The sequence below is a fragment of the Pinus tabuliformis genome, chromosome X (genome assembly GCF_031772625.1).
Source record: "Pinus tabuliformis cultivar Carrire ecotype Pingquan chromosome X, CPIR1, whole genome shotgun sequence".
In the NCBI taxonomy this organism is placed as follows: domain Eukaryota; kingdom Viridiplantae; phylum Streptophyta; class Pinopsida; order Pinales; family Pinaceae; genus Pinus; species Pinus tabuliformis.
The window spans coordinates 417,044,024-417,068,513 of NC_142308.1; the positions used below are offsets into that span (position 1 = coordinate 417,044,024).

Consider the following 24,490-nt stretch of genomic DNA (forward strand, 5'->3'; position numbering starts at 1 on the left):
ACCGCTCTGAATTGAAGTTTTCCCTTTCCCCAACTTGCAAATTTGTGTCCAAGGATACATATACCTTATCTACCTACTCATCTTCGGATCTCTGATCTTTCTTCTTGGAAACCCTTGATGTTACTTATGCCTCCAATTGCTATAATATCTTTGCAAAGACTTGGTTGTCATCTTCAAATTGTTGGTTTGGAAGCATTCTGCTAGTTACCTTCATACTCGAAATCCAGTCTTGAAATCCTTCTTCTCGATATCACCCACAGCTGGCCAAAATCATGGCTCTAATTTAAACCTCTTCAAGCAAATGTTTCCAAAAATAATTATTAATTCTCTGTGACACCTTTCTTCAAACAATTAGGAAGCAAACTTATGAATTCTACTGGATAACACAAAGGGATTAACAAACAATAACACAAAGGGATTAACAAACAATTTGTATGCAAACTGATATGGAAACAATCTGCGGCAAGGAATGAGTTTTATTGAGAGTAAAAGAAAGGGTTACAAAGTCAATTTACACCAGGAACATGCGTCCATCAACCAAGCTTGGTTGTGAGAATATGGAAATTAATCGATCCTATAGAAGCTAATCCGCCACCATCAAAAATGAATGCTACAGGTCATATAAAAGGGCTTTATCTGGAGTGGTAGCGGAGCCGGCGGCAAGCTAAACAACAAATTGTATGAGATCCCGTTGTTTATGGGATGCATTACACTGTTTTTTAGTGTGTGCCTAATCTCTTGCATTACAATAGCCAAAGAAAGCAACAAGTGACCATTTTTTAATTAATTTTCTACTTGCTTTGCAGAATGGGGTATGAGAGGTGCATGCATGAAGATACATTTTCAGAGATTTGGTAATAGCCTGGGCCAAATTACCCCAATTTTTGGATGTGTTTTGTGTTTTACCAAAACAATCAAGGCTTATAGCTTTAGAGAATAGAGTCTAAGGATTACTTGAAATTTGCGAAGACAAATATTTAAGTTTATTTTGTATAATTTTAAATTATCATCTCCAATTATAAACATTCTTACAAGTTTCAAAATTACAAATTGCTTGATTTCTCACAATTACAAATATTTAAAAGTTCACGGTCTCAATTCTAACATCTTACAGAAATAAATTTTCAAATTTCCAACAATTTGACTTACAATAACTAAAATTTTTGATAACCATATGAATCAATCAATCAATAACCATTCTTACAAGTTTCGCTATTGCAAACTGTTTGATTTCTCATAATAAGAAATCTTTAAAAATTCACAATCTCAATTCTAATATCTCACAGGAATAAATTTTCAAATTTCTAACAAGTTGTCTTAACAATAACTAAAATTCCTCGTAACCATATCAATGAATCAATAAATAATATAAACTTCTTTGGGAACAATACCGCTTCTTCAAAATCATAACAATTATTATTATTCCACAGTACTGTATCAATGAATCAATCAATAATATAAACTTCCTTGGAAACAATACCACTTCTTTAAAATCATAATAATTATTCCACATAACAATACTGGAATTCTGGTATCCTTGTCCAAACCCTTTTCACATAACAATACTGGAATTCTGGTATGCTTGTCCAAACCCTTTTGATTTATTCAATGTAAGGAAACCTCTCTACATATGAAAGAATAAGGCCAATTCACCACACAATTTGTAAGAAAAAGAATAATGCCGATTCACCATACAATTTGTAAGAAACTCTGATAAACTGAAGATATTTCCTGTGTGCCATTTAATTACCAATCATGTTAATCACACATCTCAAACTCTCTCCTTTAATCATGTAATCAAATGCCTTATTGATATCGGCAAATGAAACCTCATGTGTGATAAATTTCTCCAGTTCAAGCTTCTGCAAACCAACAATAAACCAGGAAAGAAAGTTAAGTTAGATTAAAAGCCTTTGGAAAGGGAGTTAGATTAAAAGCCTAATTAAAGACGACTAGTGCTTCAGTAGGAGGAAAGGAAATGAGCAGGCCTGGTGTGAGAGAGATATTTATATCAGAAGTAAATGACAGATGTCTTACTTTATCCAAGTACAATTCTACAAGGCCTGGCAAATCGGAACGGGGCTTATAGTTTCCAAAGAAGGTTCCCTTCAACGTCCTCTCGTTCAGAAAATTCACAGGGCTGGTTGCAAAGACCGCGTCTGAATGAGGGACCCCCACTAAAACGGCTACACCCCAACCCTGAACAACAAAAACATTCATACCCTTGTGATCAGCATATATGCATAGTTGCTAAAACTGAGTGTGGTATATTTACAATTTCAGAAGAAAGGGGAGGCAGAGTAAATACGTCATGGCAGGATTCGAAGGCTTGAATCATGGCCTTCACATTCCCTGTGCACTCGATGCTGTAGTCCACCCCTCCATCAGTTTTCTCGGAAATAACCTGATAAGATAAGCTCCCGGAGTTCAGTTTTAATTTAAAACATTTCTCCGAATACAACACAACACAAAACTGAATTGAGCTTTAACATAAATTATTTTAGACATCTATTAAGCACCAACAAAGAGCAATACATTTGAAAGAGACAAAGGTGAAACTGCAGATCTATGTTTGTAGCACAAACAAGGATTAAAAGATACAAGAAGATTTATATTTAGTAACACAAGGTCCACCCTCATATGTTATTGTTTAATTGCTTCACTTCAATCTATAGACTAGGTCGAAGACTGAAGCTCTGTGTAATGTGTAACATTAATAAACTAAAATAGAGAAAGCTTCTCCTCCTGATGCAATAATTAGTGCTACTAGACAAATGCTATCAATTCAATTAAATAAAACAAGCATTCCGATCTTGAAAAGAGAAGTTAAAGGCCATTCAACCAACCTGTTGAATAGGCTTCTGGTGGTCCAGTGGGTTTATAAATTCCGTTACACCAAAGAGTTTTGCTGTAAAAGGATCAACGCAAATTAGAAAGGAAAGGAAATTCTTCAGTGTCAACATATTTATATACTGATTAACAAATGATGATGCAAATGGGCAAAATTTACAACCTTTTTCAAATCTGTCACTGTTTAAATCGATTCCAATTATTCGAGAAGCTCCAGCAATTCTTGCCCCTTCAGCAGCCTGCGTGCGTAGTTAAGCCCAGCTCAGATGTCTAACAGAAAATTAAACACTAAACTCATCATATCATATTGATCCCAAAAGGGAAAAATTCATCAGAAATGAATTTCACTTACAGCAAGCCCAACACCCCCAAGGCCAAATATTGCTACACTTGAACCCTTCTTGGGTTTTGCTACATTCAAAGTCGCACCCATGCCTGATTCCACAACAAAATGAATTTTGAATAAGAAGTTCAATCAAGGGAACGATCATGGATGATTTTAATATTAACAGTCCAGGAAACCATAACTTTAGGGATTGGATAAAACACTATACACTGTCCATTATATCATTTTGATGATCTTTATTTCACAATCAACAGCAAGTTACCCTAAAAAATTCCAGAAAAATGATTATTTACCTGTTGAAACCCCACAACTGAGAATACAGACTTTGTTAAGAGGAGCCTCTGGATTAATTTTGGCAACACAACCGACATGCACAACTGTATACTCGCTGAAAGTGGATGTGCCAAGGAAGTGATAAATGGGTTTCCCATTGATTGAAAACCTCGACTTCCCATCATTTACCATAACCCCCCTGTCAGTGTTAATTCTTAGAAGATCACACATGTTGCTCTCCTCTGACTTGCAGTGTCTGCATTCTCCACATTCTCCGGTAAATACGGGAAGCACACTGTCACCCTCCTTGAGGTCAGTCACCCCTTCTCCAACGCTCTCAACAACTCTGTGTCAACCAACCAAGCTATAGTTAGTGACCAATAAATCACAAGAAAATTACTGTCCCTTTTCCCCTTTTGAAATTCTACATGCCTGCTAGTATGACTAATTAATTTCTTTGAAATCCTACATGCCGGTTAGTATGACTAATTAATTTTTTTGAAATCCTGCATGCCTGCTAGTATGAGTAATTATTTTTTTTGAAATCCCACATGCCTGCTAATATGACTAATTGAAATTTTTGAATACAGAGAGTTCATGGGCAAGATCACAGTGCATACCCAGCTGCTTCATGTCCCAAAATGCGCGGAAAGAGAGGAGTTTGGCCCTGCAACCAAAGCAGTATCAGTATCAGTCATTTCACTTCACTGTTAAAAGTGATATTTTTATGTATTATACAGTGCAGTAGGAGATGTGCAACCAAAGCAGTATCAGTCATTTCATTTCACTGTTAAAAGCAATATTTGTATGTGTTATACAGTACCGTGGAGTAGGAGATGTGTAATTAATATCCTTCCTTCAAATTTTCTTGATGTTAATTCATAATTATTCATAGCATACCTTTGCTTCCCAGAAATAAAGGTCTGTATGACACAAGGCGGTATAATGCACTTTGATTCTCACTTCCATTGCCTGTGGAGGAGCCACTTCCACTTCTTCAATCTTCAGAGGCTCCCCTGCTCCCCATGCAACAGCAGCTGCAACACAAGTACAAATATCAAAATATATCAGATTTCAAGAAGCTCGCATACAGTTTGCATAAATCCAGCCTAACCCTGAAAATCAATTTTGCCCTGAAATGACTCCTTGTCCTGAACTGAACTGAACTAGTTACCTTTGCATTTGATAACCTGGCCTGCAGTAGAGCTCGCCATTTTCCTTTCTGCCTAAACGGCATTTTCTTGCTAGCGTATGTAATATATTATATTATGCCGAAGAAACAAACAAACTAACTTTTGCCTTTAGCGTTGGTGTTGCAGGAGGCAGAGATGGATCCTTAATTTATATTCTACTTCCTTTGAAATGCCTACACTAGTTCGTTTGGGGTGGGCGTGAACGTGTTGTCAATTCAGGCTTTCCGGATATATGGGAATATGACTATGGGCGCCTCCATGTCATTCCAAACAGAAACCACGGGCGGATTTGATATTTTTGAAGCCACGGACACGGAATGGGTAGAAACCAGCGGTGGCGGTCCCTACTTTCCGGCTAATACTGGCGGCCGCCATATGTATACTTACAGTTATACTGGTGGTTATAGTTATGCTGTCTACTCTTTGTCCCCGAGCGGGGCGGGGGCCGGGGCCCATAACTATTTCACACTTTCTCCGGGTCGTGGGTGTTGAAAGTCCACTTTCATGCAACTTCCTATCCCATGGGACATCCTTGAAACGACGCACGCGGCCTAGATGCATGGAGCTTTTTTTCTAGGGGGTTCTAGTGAGATGCATGGAGCTTTTTTTCTAGGGGGTTCTAGTGAGTCAAATGTTTGTTTTCAGTGGGCTTCTAGCCCTAGCGAGTCAAATGCCTGATTTTACGGGGTTCTAGCCATACAAATTTTTTTGTAACATGTGAAAGTAATTATTTAATGAAGTCATAATTTTGTCCAGAAAATTTTTGTAAGATTTAAAAAAAATATAGCAGAAATTGTAGAATTGAGGCTCATGTGATTCATACCAAGTATATGATAGGGGTTTTGGAGTAAATCACAATCACATATTTACACAGAAACCCCATATATTTTTAGAAACTTGGGTTGATTTTGAGTGCCTCAAGAGTTTTTAATGACACTGAATCCATTTCTACCATCAAAACAAAAAGAATGATTCATAAAAATTGGATTTCTTGTTACGAGAAATTGTGTCCTCTTAAACAATGCCATTGGGAAATTTGGATCATCCTAAATTTTAATGGTCAAAGTTTCATCAAATATAAGGGTAAAATTCTCACTTTTAAATATATAGTTTTTAATCCATTTCTACCATCAAAACCAAAGAATGATTCAAAAAGATTAGATTTTTTGTTAGGAGAAATTGTGTCCTCTTAAACAATGCCATTGGGAAATTTGGGTCATCCAAAATTTTAATGGTCAAAGTTTCATCAAATATAAAGATAAAATTCTCACTTTTAAATATATGGTTTTTGATTAAATTTAGGAATTCTCACTTTTAATCTAGTTTTTTAATAAATTTAGGATAATTTTGCATTTATATGGAAGAAGGGATAAGATACTTTTGGTTTAACATCAAGCCAAATAACTATAAGAAAAATGATTGACACTCATTGGTTGCTCTAGTTGAAAAAATTATTCATTTCTGGTGCAATAGGTGGCTATCCAAAGCAGACAACCTATTATTGGTCAAATCAATTATGTAAGCTATACCAGTTTATTGGCACCTCTTGGTATACATATCAAAAGCTATCTTAGAAAAGATAAGGAAATTGTGTTTTAATTATCTCTGGAGAGGTTGTGGGGAGTGCAAAGGATCACATTTGGCCAACTAGGAAAAGATGCCCATCTTTTTAGATAGTCACTTGTAGCTCAATCACTTTGGAATTTGGAATTTCATTCTCAATTCTAGTTGGTCGAGAGAGATCCTCTTAATTGTCAAATGTATTTCCCTTAACTACATGATCGATTGGGTAAGAAAGGAAAACTAGAATATATACGAGATTCCATATAAGTGGAAAGCACTTTCACTTTATTTCCCTATTATTAGTCGATTCCTACCATGGAATGTTGGCATGGGTGCAAGATCTATTTCCATCTGGAGGCAGGGTTGGTTAATTGTTGAGCAAATAGGACTCCCAAAGGTCCATAGACCTAATTGGGAGAGGTTCATTCATACACTGGTCACTGCATATATTAGACTCTCTTTTTTTTTCTTCTTTCTTTTCATGTGTGGTTCACGGCCACCCGTGGTCATTGGGTGGCTGCTACATCCACAGAAATATCTGAGCTTGTTCAAGGGTATCAAGCCCCGCGGCCAATAGTTGGGCCTAACCCCAAGGGCTTTGGGGAGAATTGACCTTGTGACCTCCCGAACAACGAAGCACTTATTTGACTAGTTGAGCTAACCCTTGGGGCTTCTACATATATTAGACTCATCAGCCATAGAGATGGATTAACTGCATGGGCATGTAATTCTTTGGAGGGATACTACATTTTATAGATGGGATATAAATCCCTTATTCAGGATTACAATCTGAATCTAGTTTGGTAGTGACAGCCGCTATGGAAGATTAAGACCCTTCTTAGAAGCATTATTTTGATGTGGTTAATTCTCACCAAGAAAATATTGACTTGGGATTTCCTTCAAAAGAGGAATGTGCATAGGCCTAGCATGTGTATTCTATGCAAAAATAATAATGAAAACATTCCTCGTCTCTTTATTGATTGCAAATTTACATAATTAGTTTGGCGAAGGTGGCAAAGTCTTTTAATTTACACGGGAAAAACATATTGTAGACCTTTGCTTTCGTGATTGATTTGCAAGGCACATCTTGAAGCCTTTTAGAGATCTATTGCTTGTGGTGAATTGAAGTTACCACTATAATTCGAGTGGATGCCTTGGCATCCCCCATTATTCATGTAAGAGGGACTAGCCATGTGATTATGTTGTAGAAGATCAAATCGAATACTAGAGCTGCACTTTTATCTTCAAATTTTCCAGTTACAAAAATATTGATTTGGCTCTAGTGATGGGGGGCTTGTCTCTCATTATTACTTGGATGAAGAATTTATCCCAAATTCAAAACATTAATCTCATGGCTCTACTACAACTAGTTAAAGACATCTCATCGACCTTCTTATAAGTAAATTCATGTGATGTATATAAAGAGCATAATATGAGGGTCGATGCTTTATCTGAGGAGGGTCTATCACTGGCAGGGAGAACAGAACATATCACTTGATTTATCATGAGGGATTTGTTGATTTGGTCACATATCATTTGAATTATCATGAGGGATTTGTCGATTCGATCACCTAAAGATGGCTAGACGATTTCATTTTGGGATAGCAATATATTTTCTAGAAAAAAGTTTTAGTACCTCTATATATATATATATATATAGATATATATATATTCAAACTTTTAAAAATAAATATCAAAATTCCTATTAATAAAATTGAATTATAATTTTAACAAATTTCTTTAAAAAGGAAATGTTAAATTTGTCCACTTTCTCATTTCTCCCAAGAGCTCATTTTTTATTATAAATGTGGAAAACATAAAAATATATAAAACCAAATATTCTCTAAATAACATTTCTATTAACTAAGACTATCAAATTATTAATAAATAAAATCCCCAAAAATAATAATTTTCAATTATGGAGTTTTAGAAAATAAATTCCCCTTAACTTAAGAAATTAAAGTATTATCGTAAGATAAATGAAAAATAAGATGACTTGCGGGAATTTTTTTATTTTCTTTTTAAATTTTTTTATATAACTGAGGTTGCAATTGGCTCCCACCATCAACCTCTCTCTGTGAAATTTGAACTTGATATTTTATGGAGATAAAGCTTCACATAAACCAACCGATCTACATCTCATTGATTTTTCACTTTTTACTTAATTTACAAGTAAAAATATGTTAAATTTATTAGCACCCGCCAGAAGGAAGCTACTGCTCCCTAATTTAGTAGCACCTACTTAAAGGAGAAAAAACCCTTCATTTGTTTTGCTAGCACCCACTAGCAGGAAGCACACACTACCCTCTTTGTAGGCAACTGATCAGCTCAAAAGAAGCACCCACTCCTTGCTTTTGCAAGCACCCACCTGTAGAGGCACCCACCCCTAAGCTATTCTTCAAAAACCTACTCAGATAGAAGCATCTATAATCTGGATTGGATCATTATATTGTTTTTCATACATATTTACGGTTTCAGAGTGGAAAAGGTGGAGGAATCAACTCTCAAAACCATTTTTACTAGTGGGACCTAGTTTGCCAAATTGGGGTCTAAAACCTTTTGAGAGTGTTTTGAGGCATCAAACGACATATTTTGGGGGTAAAACTTTTCCGCATCAATGCAACACCTTTTTTTCCTATTCTATACACAGAGTCCTTTTCAATGGCAAAAAAACCACGTCAATTAGAGTCTGTATGCGAAAGTTATGCCACTCAGAAGTTGACCTTCCTATTTTTACCACCATAATTCTAGAGGATGCCACGTCATAACCCATTATTCATGTAAAATGGGATATCCATGTGATTATAATGTAGAAGACTCTAGTAGAGTCTATATTGTAACTTTGGTTAAGAGTTTAGATAGTTAAACCTAACCACTAGTAGACTATTGGGTTGTGTTATAACCGTGCAACTAGGAGGAAAATGGGTTCCATTCCTTCGAGTGCATTTGTTCCATAGCTAAGAAAAAATTACGAAGAAGGATAGGAGGTAGAGCACACCAAGTGGATTGTGCATTGTATCTACCCACGGGCCACAAGCCATAATTTTTTGTACTCGTAGCCATATTTCCATTCAGAGAAAGAGAGTAGAGCGACCTCAACTTCCAAATGGGTTTCTCTTCTAAAAGGGTTTCCCAAGTCATATCATGTTTCAAATGTGTTTGTGAGATTTTATTTTGTCATTCTCTATTTTATGCATAATTTTAATTTGCATGCACACCATTAACAACAATCTACATATCTATAAATCTAAAGAGATATAAAATTGTATTAATGTATATTTTAGAACTTTTAAGTATAATTTTATAAAAAAAATTGTGAAGAACTATCCAACAGAATATCCACGATAGTTTACAGATCATATTGGCATCAAAAGAAATTTTATTTGGGTATATTGTGGAGATTTGTAGGGGATCTAGATCCGTTGGGCCATAAGTCATAAAACCCTAATCATGGGTGACGAATTGGTGAATAACTCCTGTGATCATGCATAGGAGAGGTTTTCATGGCTAGAACAACAAGTCGCAGATATAAATCATAATGTGAATATCCTCATGGCAGCCTTGAGCAATATGCTTCCAGGATATTTGGAGAAGATGGGGGTTATGATGGAGATGAAAAATCAGAAGGGGGATTAGGAGATTGGGAAGAAACAAAGATCCAACCAAAGAAAGAACTCGGAAAAGATCAACCCAATTTAAATGATGTGAATCAATCACAACCCTTGTTCAAACTGGAAGTGAAGGTCGATATTAGGCCATACCATGGCAAGATCGACGCTCTAAAGCTAAATTGCTGGTTGTGACAACTGGAAGTGTATTTTAGTGTCCTTCAAATTGAAGAAGAACAAAATATTTCATTTGTGTGGTTGAAATTAGAGGGTCATGCCCTGACATGGTGGGAAAGCCACACAAAGCCCTTGAGGTTGGAGGGAGAGCCTCCATTGACTAAGACAAAGGACTTTAAAACCCTCATTAAGTCACATTTTTACCCTATTGTGTCAAATGTGTTTGTAAGATTTTATTTTGTAATTCCCTATTTTCTACATAATTTTAATTTGCATGCATGCGCTATTAAAGCAATCTACATATCTATAAATATAAAGATATATAAAATTGTAATAGCTTATATTTTGGAACTTTTAAGTATAATTTTATCAAATCTGTTGTGACGAACTATCCAGTGGAATATCCACGACAGTTCACGGATCAATCTACTCCCTAAAGTGCAAGAACCCACTTATTGTCCATGTTGATCCCTCTTTCATACAATTTTCAAACTCATATCAAAACATATTTTACATATCATAATACTTTGTCATATCTCTCACAACTTATTCCTTCCTTGCATAGATAAACTCTTTAAACCTCACTTAAATACCTTGTTGCTTACATATCTCAACCACCCCAAATCACCATATCACCATTAAAACACCTTTAACACTTGCTCTGATCTCTGATCCTTTGTTCAATTCACTAATAATAACAACCTTCTTGCTAATTCAATTTCTACTTATAAAGAATAAGAGCTGATATTTTTATATTTAGAACTATAATTAAGTTCAACTCTTAACATGAGTGAATTCTTAATTTTCAGTTATATTCCACTTATGTAAAGTCTTCTTGATTTTTTCATGTTGTATTTAATCTCAGTGCTTCTATCATGATATGAAAAATTGAGTCAAACTTTTGATTTCTTCAATTCTGGTACATTATAGTATTTAACAAAGGTTTTATCTTTAGTTGATCCTTAAATTCTGAGACTTTCATAAGGTATGAGGCCACATATTCATATTTCAATATCCTTTTTGCATCTACAGATAAACACAAATTCCCTAAGTGGGTAGCTACACTTAGAACAACAGAATTAAAGAGTTTAACCCTTTCCTATAGAATATAAATAAGACTAGGGACCTACTTGTTATCTTTTACTTCCCTTTGTATCCTTTGAATAGCTCTCGCCGCTCCTTCTCGAACTGAGTTCGCTCGATCAATACCTGCAATCATAAACAGAGGACAAAAACCAATCAAAGCAAGAGATCTATCTACTATAAGCAAATGGAATCGAAAGCATTTACACATATAATCAACATACATAACAACAAGAATATGGGAAAAGTTGTAAACAACTTTATTAAGTAGAAGGAAGAGTTACAACCAAAGAAGTCTGGTCCCATGTCACTCATCCAGCTTGAGTTCCATCCTTCATCACACCAAAAGCACAACACTCCAGCAGCATAACAATACTTTCTTATGATCTCAAACCTCAAACCAACAATATCTCCTTACAATTCTTCAAAGTCTAACCCCCTGATCACTATGATGATTGCTTAATTTATAGGGAAATGGAGGTGGTTTTGTCATAAATTGGGAATTGAATGGCTTTCCAATTTGGGAGTTAGTTTCCATGGAGGAAGGGAAGAAAGGATAGGAGATTATTTGATTCATTCACTATCCAATTTTGAGCTCATAGGAGAGGATAAGAGGTGGGAATTTTCTAGAATGGTCTAGAATGTAGGAATATTCCTAGAACCCTTTGAACATTTTGCTCAATCTCTCCCAAAACAGGTCAAAGTGGGCCTAGGTGCTCTACATAGTAGGCTTGAATGGGCCTAAGTTCTCTGCAACACATTTACCCCTTACCAAGGTTGTGCTGGTCTCTCAAGGAGTCATTTCAGGATGTCTTCAGGCTAGGAAACTCTCAAGAATGATGGCATTCAATGTGATGACTTGTCTAGGGCATGTAGCAATTGAATTAGGGTTTGATGAGCCCTAATAGTATTGATCTGAATGTTGGGAGTGATGTGCCCAAATAGACTTGTAACAACTGCCCCCTAAAGCATGAAGTCGAAAATGACGATGTCGAGTGATATGCTTTACGATGTGATGAGGAGGTTCTGAAGCAAATGGTGACCTGCATCAATTACAATACATAATATCATGATATTTTGGATTTTTCATGAAGTGCTGAGGGAAGGCATACCCATGCTTAGCATATAAACTTTTCATTACATGTACATAAATTAGACAGTCGTCTACAGATCTAGACCCATGATAGGAGGACCATCTATGTAAATCCATTGTACAGATGATTTAGTACGTTCCTACAATCGCATGCCAGATGGATGAAGCTAGATCTAGGGTCTTCTATCTCGTTCAATCATTCACTCACGTATGAGTCTAACTATGTGAATATGTGATCTGGAGTCGAACATGGGAAGACATCATCTGATTACCAGCCAATGGTGTAAGTTGTTAACATACACGAGAGAAATCACTGATAATGATAATGATCCTCAAGTTACTGCTGTACATTCTGCATGGTGTGAATGGATGTTTTGATGTCGAACACCATAGAAAGTCTTTTCGTCAAAGGCTAGTGATGTCAACCTATAGCCGGAAGCAAGAAACTTGCCATTGATGTATGCAAGCCTCAAGGTACTAGAAGGGTGTTTCTAAGTCAACTTCTTGGACAATGTGCTGACGGCGACAAGAAGAAACTTGTCACAAGAGGGCCTTGATGTATCCCACATCAACGAGACAAAACGAGTGTAATGATTTTTGGAGACAAAATGTGACTGACGACACAAGGTTCAGGAATGGAAATCATGAAAATGAAGATTTATGAGTATTGCAAAGGATGAATTTTACTGAATGACTTCTCTTGAACATGTCGACGACATTGAATGAATTGGCAGCATTGACCCAAAAACGAAGTGATGGATGGTGTGATAGACCATAGGTATGATAACCATTAAGCAAATAACCCAACCCAAATAGTCATGGAGATGAAGTGAAAGTGTCATGTTCAAGAGCGACTTGCTACCATAAAGTGGTTTACCCCTTTTCCCATTTTCCCCAGTCATTGTTGACTAGTACCTCTTTATTTTTTATCAAGCTTGAGGAGGATAGCATATTCTTGTTGTATAATTCCACCCTTCGGGTGAATCCGTCGCTATGTGATGTTTTAACGAGTCTACCAAAGGTGAAACTTGGCCTTGTCATGATGGACAAGTTTGTCACTAATGTTTTAACGAGTTTAACGACAATGAGAACTCAGTCCTTTTCATGTTTAGAGAGTTTGAAAAGGAACAAAAAGAAAAATCCACAAGTTCTTTTTCATAAATTTGTCCCTCAAGTCCGAAAAGGCATAAAATAATACAAGGGAGAACCTATTGACCATGTTCGATCAATGTATTCCTTTTTCGTAAATAATCTATCTCAGTCCGGAAAAGGGTTAATCTTATACTGAGTAGATGTCGTTTCCTATCCATTAAAGAGCTGAAAAGGACAAGCACTCAACAATCTTTTCATATTTTAAGTCTGAAAAGAGCTTAAAGAGGACTCCTCTTAGAGGAATGAGTGATGTCTAGGATAGCAACTGGTTATGGTGATGTTGGAACTTCTCAAAACATGTTGATTTATATGAAGAGACTAGCTAATAAAACCACTCATTGCAACTGTTCCTAAAAAAGGGTATAAAAACCAAGTGAAAGCGTATGATCGACTAAGAAGATAGTGACGATGGAAGGAGAAAAGCCAAGGCTCATCTGATGGAAGAGGCTGATAGAATGGCAATCAGGAGGGTTAAAATGGAGATGGGTTAATTTTTACACAAGCTTGAACTATAAGGAACTATGCTTGGATTCAGTTTCATGTTTACAAAAGCTTGAAACGAAAAACTATGCTTGGATTCAGTTTAATTCTTACACAAGCTTGAAGCAAAAAACTATGCTTGAGATTGGTTTACATGCCCCCAACATGATGAATTTATTCTAGGTGCATGCCCCCAAGCTTCATTGCTTTCACCTAAGTAGAATACTCGTGGCTATGAGGTGGATGGAATGAAGGTTCATATATGAGATCAAATGAAAGAATCGACTGGGATTTTACGAGATCTAATCAAAGAATCGAATTGGAACTTTGCTCTAGGGGACCTTGTTTCATTTTTTAATGAGCTTGACACAAGACAAGGAACTCTGCTTAGTTTCCTTGTTTCATTTTTGAACGAGCTTGACACAAGACAAGGAACCATGCTTTGGGACCTGTTTCAGTTTTTTAATGAGGTTGACACAATAAAAGAATTATCCTCGTATTCCTTGTTTCATTTTTTAACGAGATTGACACAAGACAAGGAACTATGGTCATATTCCTTAATGAGCTTGACACAAGACAATGAACTATGCTCATATCCTTTGTTTCATTTTTTAACAAGGTTGACACAATACCAGGAACTATCCTCATATTCCTTGATCACGACCCATAAGACGTCATGACTTCCAAGAGGTTCACATCAAATGGGAGAACAATTCTCTAGAAGGGATATGTAGCAAGCAATCCATTAGAGAGATCTGGTTCCAATGCCCCCAGGACATAATGCACAACTCACAGAATTGATCGTTAGTTGATGTAGGCATGGAACGGGTTGCCACATAATTGACCCATGGTGGGGAAGATACCATTGGGACAAAAGAACCATTTAGCAAAGATGGTTGACTGGAAGCCATATTTGGACTGAGAAATGAAAGATGGTCAATGGTGACAATTCTTCCTTCATGCGGGAAACACATCACTCGAAAGAGTGTTGAAACAATAGCTTGCATGTCATAAACATAGTCACGCTAAAGAAGTAAATTGTAATCTAAAGGGCCTAGGACTACCATCACATTGAACTAAGCAATTTTTCCTCTCAAAGTAATAGGAAACTGAAGAATGACCCCTAATGGTTGATTGGTTCCTCTGTTAAAAGCCAACAGATTCTAGGTAATAGGCACAAGTGGTGGCAAACCGAGTGCTTGCCAAGCAGTGGAGGAAAGGATACTCATAGATGCACCTTCATCTATAATAGTTCCAAGTACAATCATATTACAAACCTGTACTATGATCTGGAAAGGAACATAAGAAGGAAGACGACATCCTGCCAGTCGATTCCAATCAAAGGAAGTGACCAGACTACTTGGAGGGGGTACCGTAAGAATGGGAGAATTATCCCCTTGAGTTACGAGAATGGGAGGATTTTCCTCCTGTCTTGATGGAACAAGAGGGTTGCCTCCAAGATCTCACTCTCTATGGGAAAGGTACGATTAACTGAAGGTGAAATCGGGTCAACTGTTTCCTCAACCTGTGATTGGTCAAGTATAGACTCATGGGATTCACATTCAGAGAGAGTGGGTTTGACTGATGGTTGATTTAGGTCAGTTACTTCATCAACTAGTGAAGGATTAAGGGAGAGTCTCATGTAACCAGATGGAAGTCGCTACGGAGAAGCAGGACAGTTATCAAACACTTTTTTGGCTTCATCCAAATAGGGACAAAGGTGAATGGGGTGATTCCCTTCACATAACCTATAGGAAACTTAACTTTACCCTTATTTCCATGAACTTTACTACCACTAGTTGATGGTGTGTCACCAGCATGATCTCCAGAAGTTGATGACACAGGATGATGTGAACGAGAAGACCATTCTTCTAAGATCTGAGGAATACCAGAACAATTTCAAAGAAGATGGTCTCCCATACAAAGTTTGCAAGGATATCAAAGTTTGTGAGGCTTATCGGACGATTTCTCATCAGAAGTTGCATTCGAAGCAATGGTTGCTTGGTTGCCCCCCTGCTGAATTTTCTTCTTCTTCTTATTCTTCGAATCTTCTTCCTCCCTTTCTTCTTCTTCTTATCCACCTGGTTACTAGTGTCAATACTTTCACCAGGCGAAGAGGAAGATGGGGAGGAAGAAACAACCAATGAAGAAGGCAAAGGGTCAACTTTAAGATCAACTAGAGGTTGATTCTTTCCAGTTGTAGCAATGTTAAGTTATGGGGCTAAGGAGGTTGAGAACAACCATACTAGAAATCTGATGGTAAGTCCTGGAAGGGACAATGTAGCCATATAAGGAGCACCAATATTTCCGAAAGGAGGAAAAGGTTAAGGATTCCCATCAAAAGGAATTCCTTGATTAGTGGACTCTAGAGTTGTTACCATATGTTTCAACCTAAAATCAACTAAGGAGTGACGTGGAGGATGTTATTCGCGGTCAATTAATTTATTTTAATCAAAATAACATAACGAAACAAAAGAGGGATAATCTAGGCAAAAGGACTACCAAGCAATTGTGAGTTGCAATATATTGCCTCAGTAAACCAAGGACTTAACATACGTGCAGGAAATCTCCCTGAATGTTGTGTTTGGTATATCACGGTATACACGGCGGATGACTCAGTTACCTAAGGATGGATAGCAACCTAATGTAGTCCTCCCATATATACCCGAAATTACATGGAAGCCCAATCCGTGTTAGCATTGTCTAATGTGAAACCGCACAGTGAGAGCATTCCTTTATACTTTTTGTACTATAACACCACCCTATATACCTGAAGGTATGTGGATGAGCTATGATATACTTACGTACGTGGAATGAGGTATCACACTCGAAATGTATTGCAGACAATTAACGACAGCTGCTATGTTTTACGATGCTGGAACACGTCTCTAGACTAGAACCTCTAAATGTTATTCATTAGGTGACAATGCTCCAGTAGGTTAATTGAGATAACTTTTAAGTTTATCTTCTTAAGAATTTGCCTTTCAAGGTTCACCACGCGATGTTTTCGAAACAACTAGAATGCAACTAAGATGATATAAATTCTTTCATTCAATTAACAATGAAAATTGTAGCTAGTAAGGGATAGAGCAATTAGATCTTTGAAAAAGAGCAAAGAGCACACCTAATGCAATTTCCTTATCTATTCCTATTAAGAATTCATAAACTACAGTATTCAGAATGCAAGTTTTTCTTTTCAATCCCTTTAATGTTTAGATGAATAAAAAGGAACTAGATGCACAAACAATCATTTAATACTTTTCCTAAGAAACAAAGACTTTATGACAGTTTCTTTTTCAAAGAAATGAAGACTTTATGACACTTCCTTTTCATAAAATACTAATCGATATAAACTAACTTTGACAATGAATTGATAATGATAAATAAATCACTTAAGAAAAAATAAACAATCAAGATCGGAGTAGGGCTAGAAGAGGAAATTCAAATTGATTTCAAAACCATAACAATCATTGATCTTTCAGCAAACAACTTCAGAAGCAAATTTGGAAAAATCCAAGTCAAAAATGGGTGTTTTGGCTTAAGGAGGATCAATGCAGGTCTAAGTGGGAGAGACTACATTATATAGCACTGTCTCAAAGCCAAGGATGCTCTGCAGTGCACTTTCCCCTGACCAAGCCTACGCTGGTGCTAGAGAGGCCAATCAAGGGACATTCAAGCACAATTTTTGACCAAAAGACACTTCAAAAGGGCTGAAATAAGATCAATGGAGGCAAGTAAAGTCTACTAGGGTGTACTAGGATGAAGATAATTGCTTGGAATGATGATCAATCCTCAGCAGAGTCGTCAATTTGTTATGTGGAATTTTGCATCTACGGATAAACACAACTTCCCTAAGTGGGTAGCTACACTTAGAACAACAAAATTAAATAGTTTAACCCTTTCCTATAGAAAATAAATAAGAAAAGGGACCTACTTGATATCTTTCGCCTCCCTTTGTATCCTTTGAATAGCTCCCATCGCTCCTTCTCGAACTGAATTTTCTCGATCAATACCTGCAATCATAAACAAATGACAAAAACCAATCAAAGCAAGAGATCTATCTACTATAAGCAAATGGAATCGAAAGCATTTACCCATATAATCATCATACACAAAGACAAGAATATGGGAAAAGGTGTAAATAGCTTTATTAAGCATAAGGAAGAGTTACAACCAAACAAGTCTGATCCCATGTCACTCATCTAGCTTGAGTTCCATCCTTCATCACACCAAAATCACAACACTCCAGCAGCATAATAATACTTGCTTATGATCTCAAACTTCAAACCAACAATATCTCTTTACAATTCTTCAAAGTCCAGCCCCTTGATCACTACGATGAGTGCTCAATTTATAGGGAAATGGAGGTGATTTTGTCATAAATTGGGCATTTAATGGCTTTCCAATTTGGGAGTTAGTTTCCATGGAGGAAGGGATGAGAGGATAGGAGGTTATTTGATTCATTCCCTATCCAATTTCGAGCTCACGGGAGAGGATAAGAGGTGGGAATCTTCTAGAATGGTCTAGAATGTAGGAATATTCCCATAACCCTATGAAGATTTCACTCAATCTCGCCCAATGCAGGTCAAAGTGGGCCTAGGTGCTCTATAGAGCAGGCTTGAAAGGGCCTAAGTGCTCTACAGTGCATTTACCCCTTAACAAGGATGTGATGGTCCCTCAAGGAGTCATTTCAGGATGTATTCAGGCCAGGAAACTCTTAGGAATGATGGCATTCAATGTGATGACTTTTCGAGGGCATGTATCAACTAAATTAAGGTTTGATGAGCCCTAATAGTATTGATCTCAATGTTGGGTGTGATGTGCCCAAATTGACCTATAATAGATGGTTTCTATAGTGATGTCTTCAAGCTACTATGGTGACTTCTTAAGAGCTTGTCAAAGTTTTTCAGGAGCCTTCGATGATATATTTAAGAGAGAGAGATACTTTTTACAAATTTCTTCTTCAAAGGTGAGCGATGACTTGCTACAATGATGATGATCCTTGTGTCTTCTTCTTTTTCCTACAATAATATATTCAATTATAGTTGCTACAAATGGTGTCCTCCAATTTACCTAATGTGAGTGTGTCTTGAGAGTGAGATAATTATTGTAGAATTATCTTCACATATGCCAACGAAATGTGATATTCAAGTTTCACTTCTTGTCATCTTAGCTCTAATTCCATATTGAGAAATCATGATGCTTGTAGATTAGGGTTGATTTTTCTTGCTTCATATTTACTTGTGAGAGTTTGGTGGCCTTCAATTTCTTTTATTATGTTCTCTTCATCAAGAAATCACCAAAAATATCAAAATATGAAGATCACAAGAGAAAAAGAACACAAATATGTAGGCTCCAAGCTAGAGGAAAACCCAAGAAAATCCTCTTCTTATTGAATAAGATCAAAGTGAGATATCCAAGACCCAAGAAAAAGACCAAGACTACCACATAGACCCCAAGTTAGTCCTCCTTCCAGTGTTCTTCCAACAAGTCAAAGTCAACAAAGTCAAAATTGGTCAAACTTTCTCATATTTGGTCAAAGCAAAAAATTCAAACCTGCAATTTGGATTTGAAGTTCCGACCTATAATTTTTCATAGATTTGCCCCAATACCTTCACACATGTGAACAGAAGCAAGCTAGAAATTCATATTTCTCTCTCCTTTGACTTCACTCTCTCTCTCTCTCTCATTTGACTTTCGCTGATTTTCTTCTTCTTCTTCAACAAATATTGATGTAATTGACGAGTGAGTGAATGAGGTCGAAGTGTCTTGTATTTATAGATGTCCATGAGTTTGAATAAGTTCCTCTTCTAGGCCGACTTGTCTAGGGAGGGCCAATTTGGTCTTGTGGATTACAAATTTTTTACTCAAATAAAATATTTTTTCTTTTTCTTACAAGAAGTCCAAATGGGACTTTGAGTCAATTGACCCTAAAGCATGAAGAACATGCTTTGACTGGAAATTACATAATACTAATAAATATAACAAATCAATCAATAGTACATTTGAAATACATTGTGAAGATTGACACTAGTTACATTTCCAACAATGAGTACCATGTGATATCATGCAAAAATTGTGGAAGGAAGTAAAGCATGATCCATAATGAATAGAATAGTAACCAACTAGAGGATTAAAAAGACTCATATGTATGGTATGGCTCCTAGTCTAGATAAAACCGATCTATGAGACGTTGACACAAAAAGGTGCCATGTTCAAGGATGATGTGACTAATGTTTCCATTTTGAATGAGACTACAAAGATATTGTCCTCCTCCCCTATTTTTTTTCATTTTGGTATCTCCTTCATAGATTAACAAGTACAAAAGAGAAGACAAGTAATCTTGATAGTGTCATTTTTTTTACTCACTAACGAGCCTTAAAAAATCAATAAACGATTACTTAATAGGGTGTTTTCTTTGTGGTCTAACAAGCTTGAAGAAGAGGTAGTAGTAAGCTTAATAGGGTGTCTTCTTCATGGTTTAATAAGCCTAAAGAAGAAGTAGTAGTATTCTCAATACAAGGTGTCTTTTTTGTGAGTTTTTAAGAGCATGAAAAAGTGGTAAGATGATGCTTGGTATCTTTCTTGCTATTTTAACAAGCCATAGAAAAGGAGAAGAGTAAGTTCATCATCCTTCCTTTTTTTATGAGCATGAAAAGAATGAAAATGACACTCGTCCTAGAGAAAAAAGTGGTGTAGAAGGTAGAAAATTATTTCAAGCTAATGAAACCTCCCTAAACAAGAAGAAGCAAAGAGGCTAGCAAAGGAAATCCACTCATCACAATGATTGAGGGAAAAAACACCAAGAAAACACTAAAATTTTGGGGTAATTGTAATGTGACTTCAAAAATAGTAAGAGAAGCAAGGGAAAACAATAGAATATTAGTATGCATAAGTGAACTAGGAAATGTGTATCAGTAATCACAAGGTAATATTTTTTTTCAGAATCCTCTTCTAGGTATGGCGAGAACATTATAGAAAAGAGATAACATGAGAATCAATTCCAAAGCCCTAACAAGTCTAAAGGAGGGATTCCAAGCATCCCAAAAAGTAGAACATGGATATCAAAATGGAAAATAGATGCTAAAGTGGGCATCCATGAAGAGGAATGATCTATTGCACAAGCTATGACGTGCACAAAAAGAGAGGTCAATGCCATAATCTGGTGGGATCAGAGCTAATGTACAGAGAAGATAACATCGACAATCAATGCTACAACATATAGAAGGGGAAAAATTACCCATATATGCCATGATTAGGCAAATGCACATAGGATCCAGTGGATGACGTAATGAAAATGACACCCTATCATCTAAAACCCACACAAAATTACTAAAACCATCGTTAATCCATATGATGAAATAAATAAAATATGGATTAAGTAAGAACGAGACTATAAATTTTAAGTTTTTTTGAGTTTTATAAAAAAAAAAAAAAGTCTTTTTGGATTTGATGTACTATAAATGCCTAGTTTAGTATGTACTTACGATTTCAAAGAATGTGATGCAAAATCCATGTTTTGTGAACATGCATTCTTGTATGAATGCTCAATTATTGCTACAAATATTAACATAGCTAGAGGACTAACATATGTAACCTCTTGTTATCACCATGGGAGTGTTATTGACAAAACAAGTGTATGCGACTAACAAATTCAAATCAAACACAAATCATGATGAGCATCGCACCGAAACAACCCACACATAAAGACAAAAAGTGCTCACATCACACATCAGAACAAAATTAAAATACATATTTATATGGTGCAACACAATATAATATATTATGTTATGTATTTCCCACTGTTAGGCACAAGCCAAGGATTCGTATGGATGTGTATGAACTCTTGGGTCATTGGGGGCGTCATATGGCACTCCATGCCAAGGCTACACCACATATATCTGAATTGTTAGGTTCCTAAATGTTGATGATTCTAGAGAAATCCTAGAATCATATCATTACCAAGAACTACCTAAGGATATAAAATGTTATTGATGTAATGAGCTAGTACAAATACTTAATAATGGCTACCAAGACATAATGGAGGTATAAGAAACTCCCTAATGGGGGGACTTGGATTTTGCAATTCAATGACAAATTTGGTACTAAAAATCCAATACTTGAATTCATCCAAGGGTGGCGCTTCATTGAATGACCCAGGAAATACCCACGAGCCTGATTCAAGATCTTATTTTCCAAGCTCCACCATTATTATATTGGGGATAATAGACGGCTCATGAGGCATATCCTACCTTGCATTATCCATTGAATCCATTACCTAAAGGGAGTAATGTGAAATAGTTGGAGTGATGGCCCACGTGGGTAAATCATATCGATTATATTCCATATTGGTATGGAGTTTTTGATCAATATAAGGAGATGCTAATAGGAGCACCGAAGAGGAAAAATCTTGCACTAGAAGTGGCATGTGCTCACCATATGAGTCTACATCTAAAGGAGATGGTACCACCCAAGGGTCATTAGATCGATGGGATCCATTAGTGATGGAAGAGATCATATGCATGGGAGAAATAGTGGTATATGGAATATCAGATGGTGGCATTGGAAAAATTCCCATTAACAATAAGTTCTTGAATGCACCCACATCAAAATTTTCATATTTTGAAGGCTTTTCGCCAAAAAATGCACCAGATTTCTCATAGCACATAATTTTTTTGGTGGCATGTAGTATGCAAGTTGATCAATTATAACAATCTTACTTTCATGGGGGAAGTGTAGAATGCAAAAGATCAATGACATGATAGCAATATTAGCATAAAACCAACTACATCAAAGGAGAAAATTACATTCAAGTGGGACATCAACTACTTATACATCATTGCCATGGCTTTTTCCCCAAGCTCAATGGAAAATGCAAAGATAAATCCCTTAGGTAAAAATGTATGGTTTTCAAAGGCCTAGACTGTGGAAATTGACTAAATGAGTGCCAAAGAACCAAGATATTTCCAACATGATGAGTCCATGATACAAGTGGAGAATCCTTCATCCACAAGAGTGAGATAAATATTTATATTGAAGACATGAACCAAGAATCTATGAAAGGAAACCTAATGGGATCACTGAGGCCTAATTGCATCAATGTAAAATGTAACAATATTAGACTCTGAGGGATCAACCCATCCAGTAGCATTCAATAAGACTATGTTGTGTAGGTAAGCTTTACAAAACCTCCAATGTAGACATGGCATATGGGCGCGGGATAAATATTCAACAAAAGTTTAGTTTTGGGTAACCTTGGCATTATGATTATGTGATGAACATTGAAGAATACCTTAGTTGGGTGGATCAATGTATTGAAATGTTTATCTACTATAAAAGTTCCATTAGATTGAGTGGGGATGACCAGGTCCTTAGAAAAATAGTTACATTCTAGAGTCTCATAGTCTCATAGTCAATTTCACTAACTCGTTATACATAAGGACATGTGGTAGACCTCCATGGAAATATGGTCCTCAATTTCCCTAGGTAGAGGAACAGGATGATTTGTAACCATTTTTTGTTGGGTTTGGGCAAGGAATGGATGTGTTAAATAGCAAGTTGTTACCCAATAGCTAGTTGTGTTAAGAGGTGATGAATCTCATCCATTCATGGGAATTTTGTCAAAGGGTCAACTTAACAAATCTTACAAATAAATTTGACGTTACTTTTGCATTTGGTGGTGCCCCAACCCATCCTGGTTTGAGTTTGTTATGTCTCGAGGAAATTTGTGGAAGAATTTTTCTACTTATTCTTCTCCTTTTTACTACCATGTTTTTGAGAGTTTTTAGATTGCATGGATTGCACCGTAGTAGTTTCAATGGTATGCTCAAGAGACTTCACTTGTTGAGAACTATGTGAAATTTCAAGGGCTTGTGATGTAATGATCAATTTCCCAAATTGATCAACTAATTAGCTTATAGCATTAGTAAGATGAAATCAATTACACCATTAGCATGTGGTCCTAGTTTTCAATGTGGTGGATCAGTGAATGGTTGAGGAGCACGAGGAATAATATCACACAAGGTGCTCAACTATGAATATATTAAGTCAATATTTTGGGTATAGTCAATATTTTGGGTATGTAATATAGCTTACTCCCCAGTGACCACCCTAACCATACCTGCATCTTTCACAATTTGAGGTAACAAGAATCAAGTAAACCAATTTTTTAGTAGTCATGATCAACCACTTATATTACCTCCACTCATGAATATGATTGAAAATGTGAATGGAAGTGTCCTACTTAAAGGTATGTTGGAGATCATTTGTGATCTCTTTCCTTAAAGTTAATTGGAAATGGTTCATAAATGTTCCTGCCAAGGAGGCATAATCATGGTAAGATGTCTTACCAAGTTCAATGTACTATTTAGTGGCATATTCTTCTAGGCTTTATTGGAAAGACACAACCTAATACTATCATCCACCAGGAGTTCAAGGAACAATATAAATGCTAGGTGGTGGTGTGTGTGGCCAGGGTCTCTTTTAGTTTACCATTTAATTTTAATATGTCAAAGGTTAACTTAACGAGCACGTGTTGACACTAAGGATGACAGAGGATGTGGCCATTTGAAAGTTTATCCAAACTCAGTAAATCAAGCGATGTTAAAAATGGATGTTGATCTCGATTAAATGGGTTTAGCAATAAATATTTCACCCCAAACAAAGCTTAAGG

At 36.4% G+C, this 24,490-nt stretch overlaps 1 protein-coding gene across 2 annotated transcripts; it reads right to left on the reverse strand.

Moving 5' to 3' along the window:
- Positions 1 to 1,413: 1,413 nt before the first annotated feature.
- LOC149140316 (alcohol dehydrogenase 3-like) lies at positions 1,414 to 4,937 on the reverse strand. Of its 2 annotated transcripts, XM_089446345.1 has the most exons (10): positions 4,644 to 4,935; positions 4,370 to 4,506; positions 4,090 to 4,136; positions 3,490 to 3,815; positions 3,203 to 3,285; positions 3,014 to 3,089; positions 2,847 to 2,908; positions 2,309 to 2,404; positions 2,038 to 2,199; positions 1,414 to 1,862 (listed from the first exon to the last, which is right to left on the reverse strand). In XM_089446345.1, exons 1-10 carry the CDS (start codon positions 4,681 to 4,683, stop codon positions 1,743 to 1,745), a joined length of 1,149 nt encoding a protein of 382 aa, XP_089302471.1. In that variant the 5' UTR covers positions 4,684 to 4,935; the 3' UTR covers positions 1,414 to 1,742. The 2 variants fall into 2 exon arrangements, with proteins under 2 accessions (XP_089302471.1, XP_089302470.1); XM_089446344.1 differs by having other exon boundaries at positions 2,847 to 3,089; positions 4,644 to 4,937.
- Between the last annotated feature and the right edge of the window lie 19,553 nt (positions 4,938 to 24,490).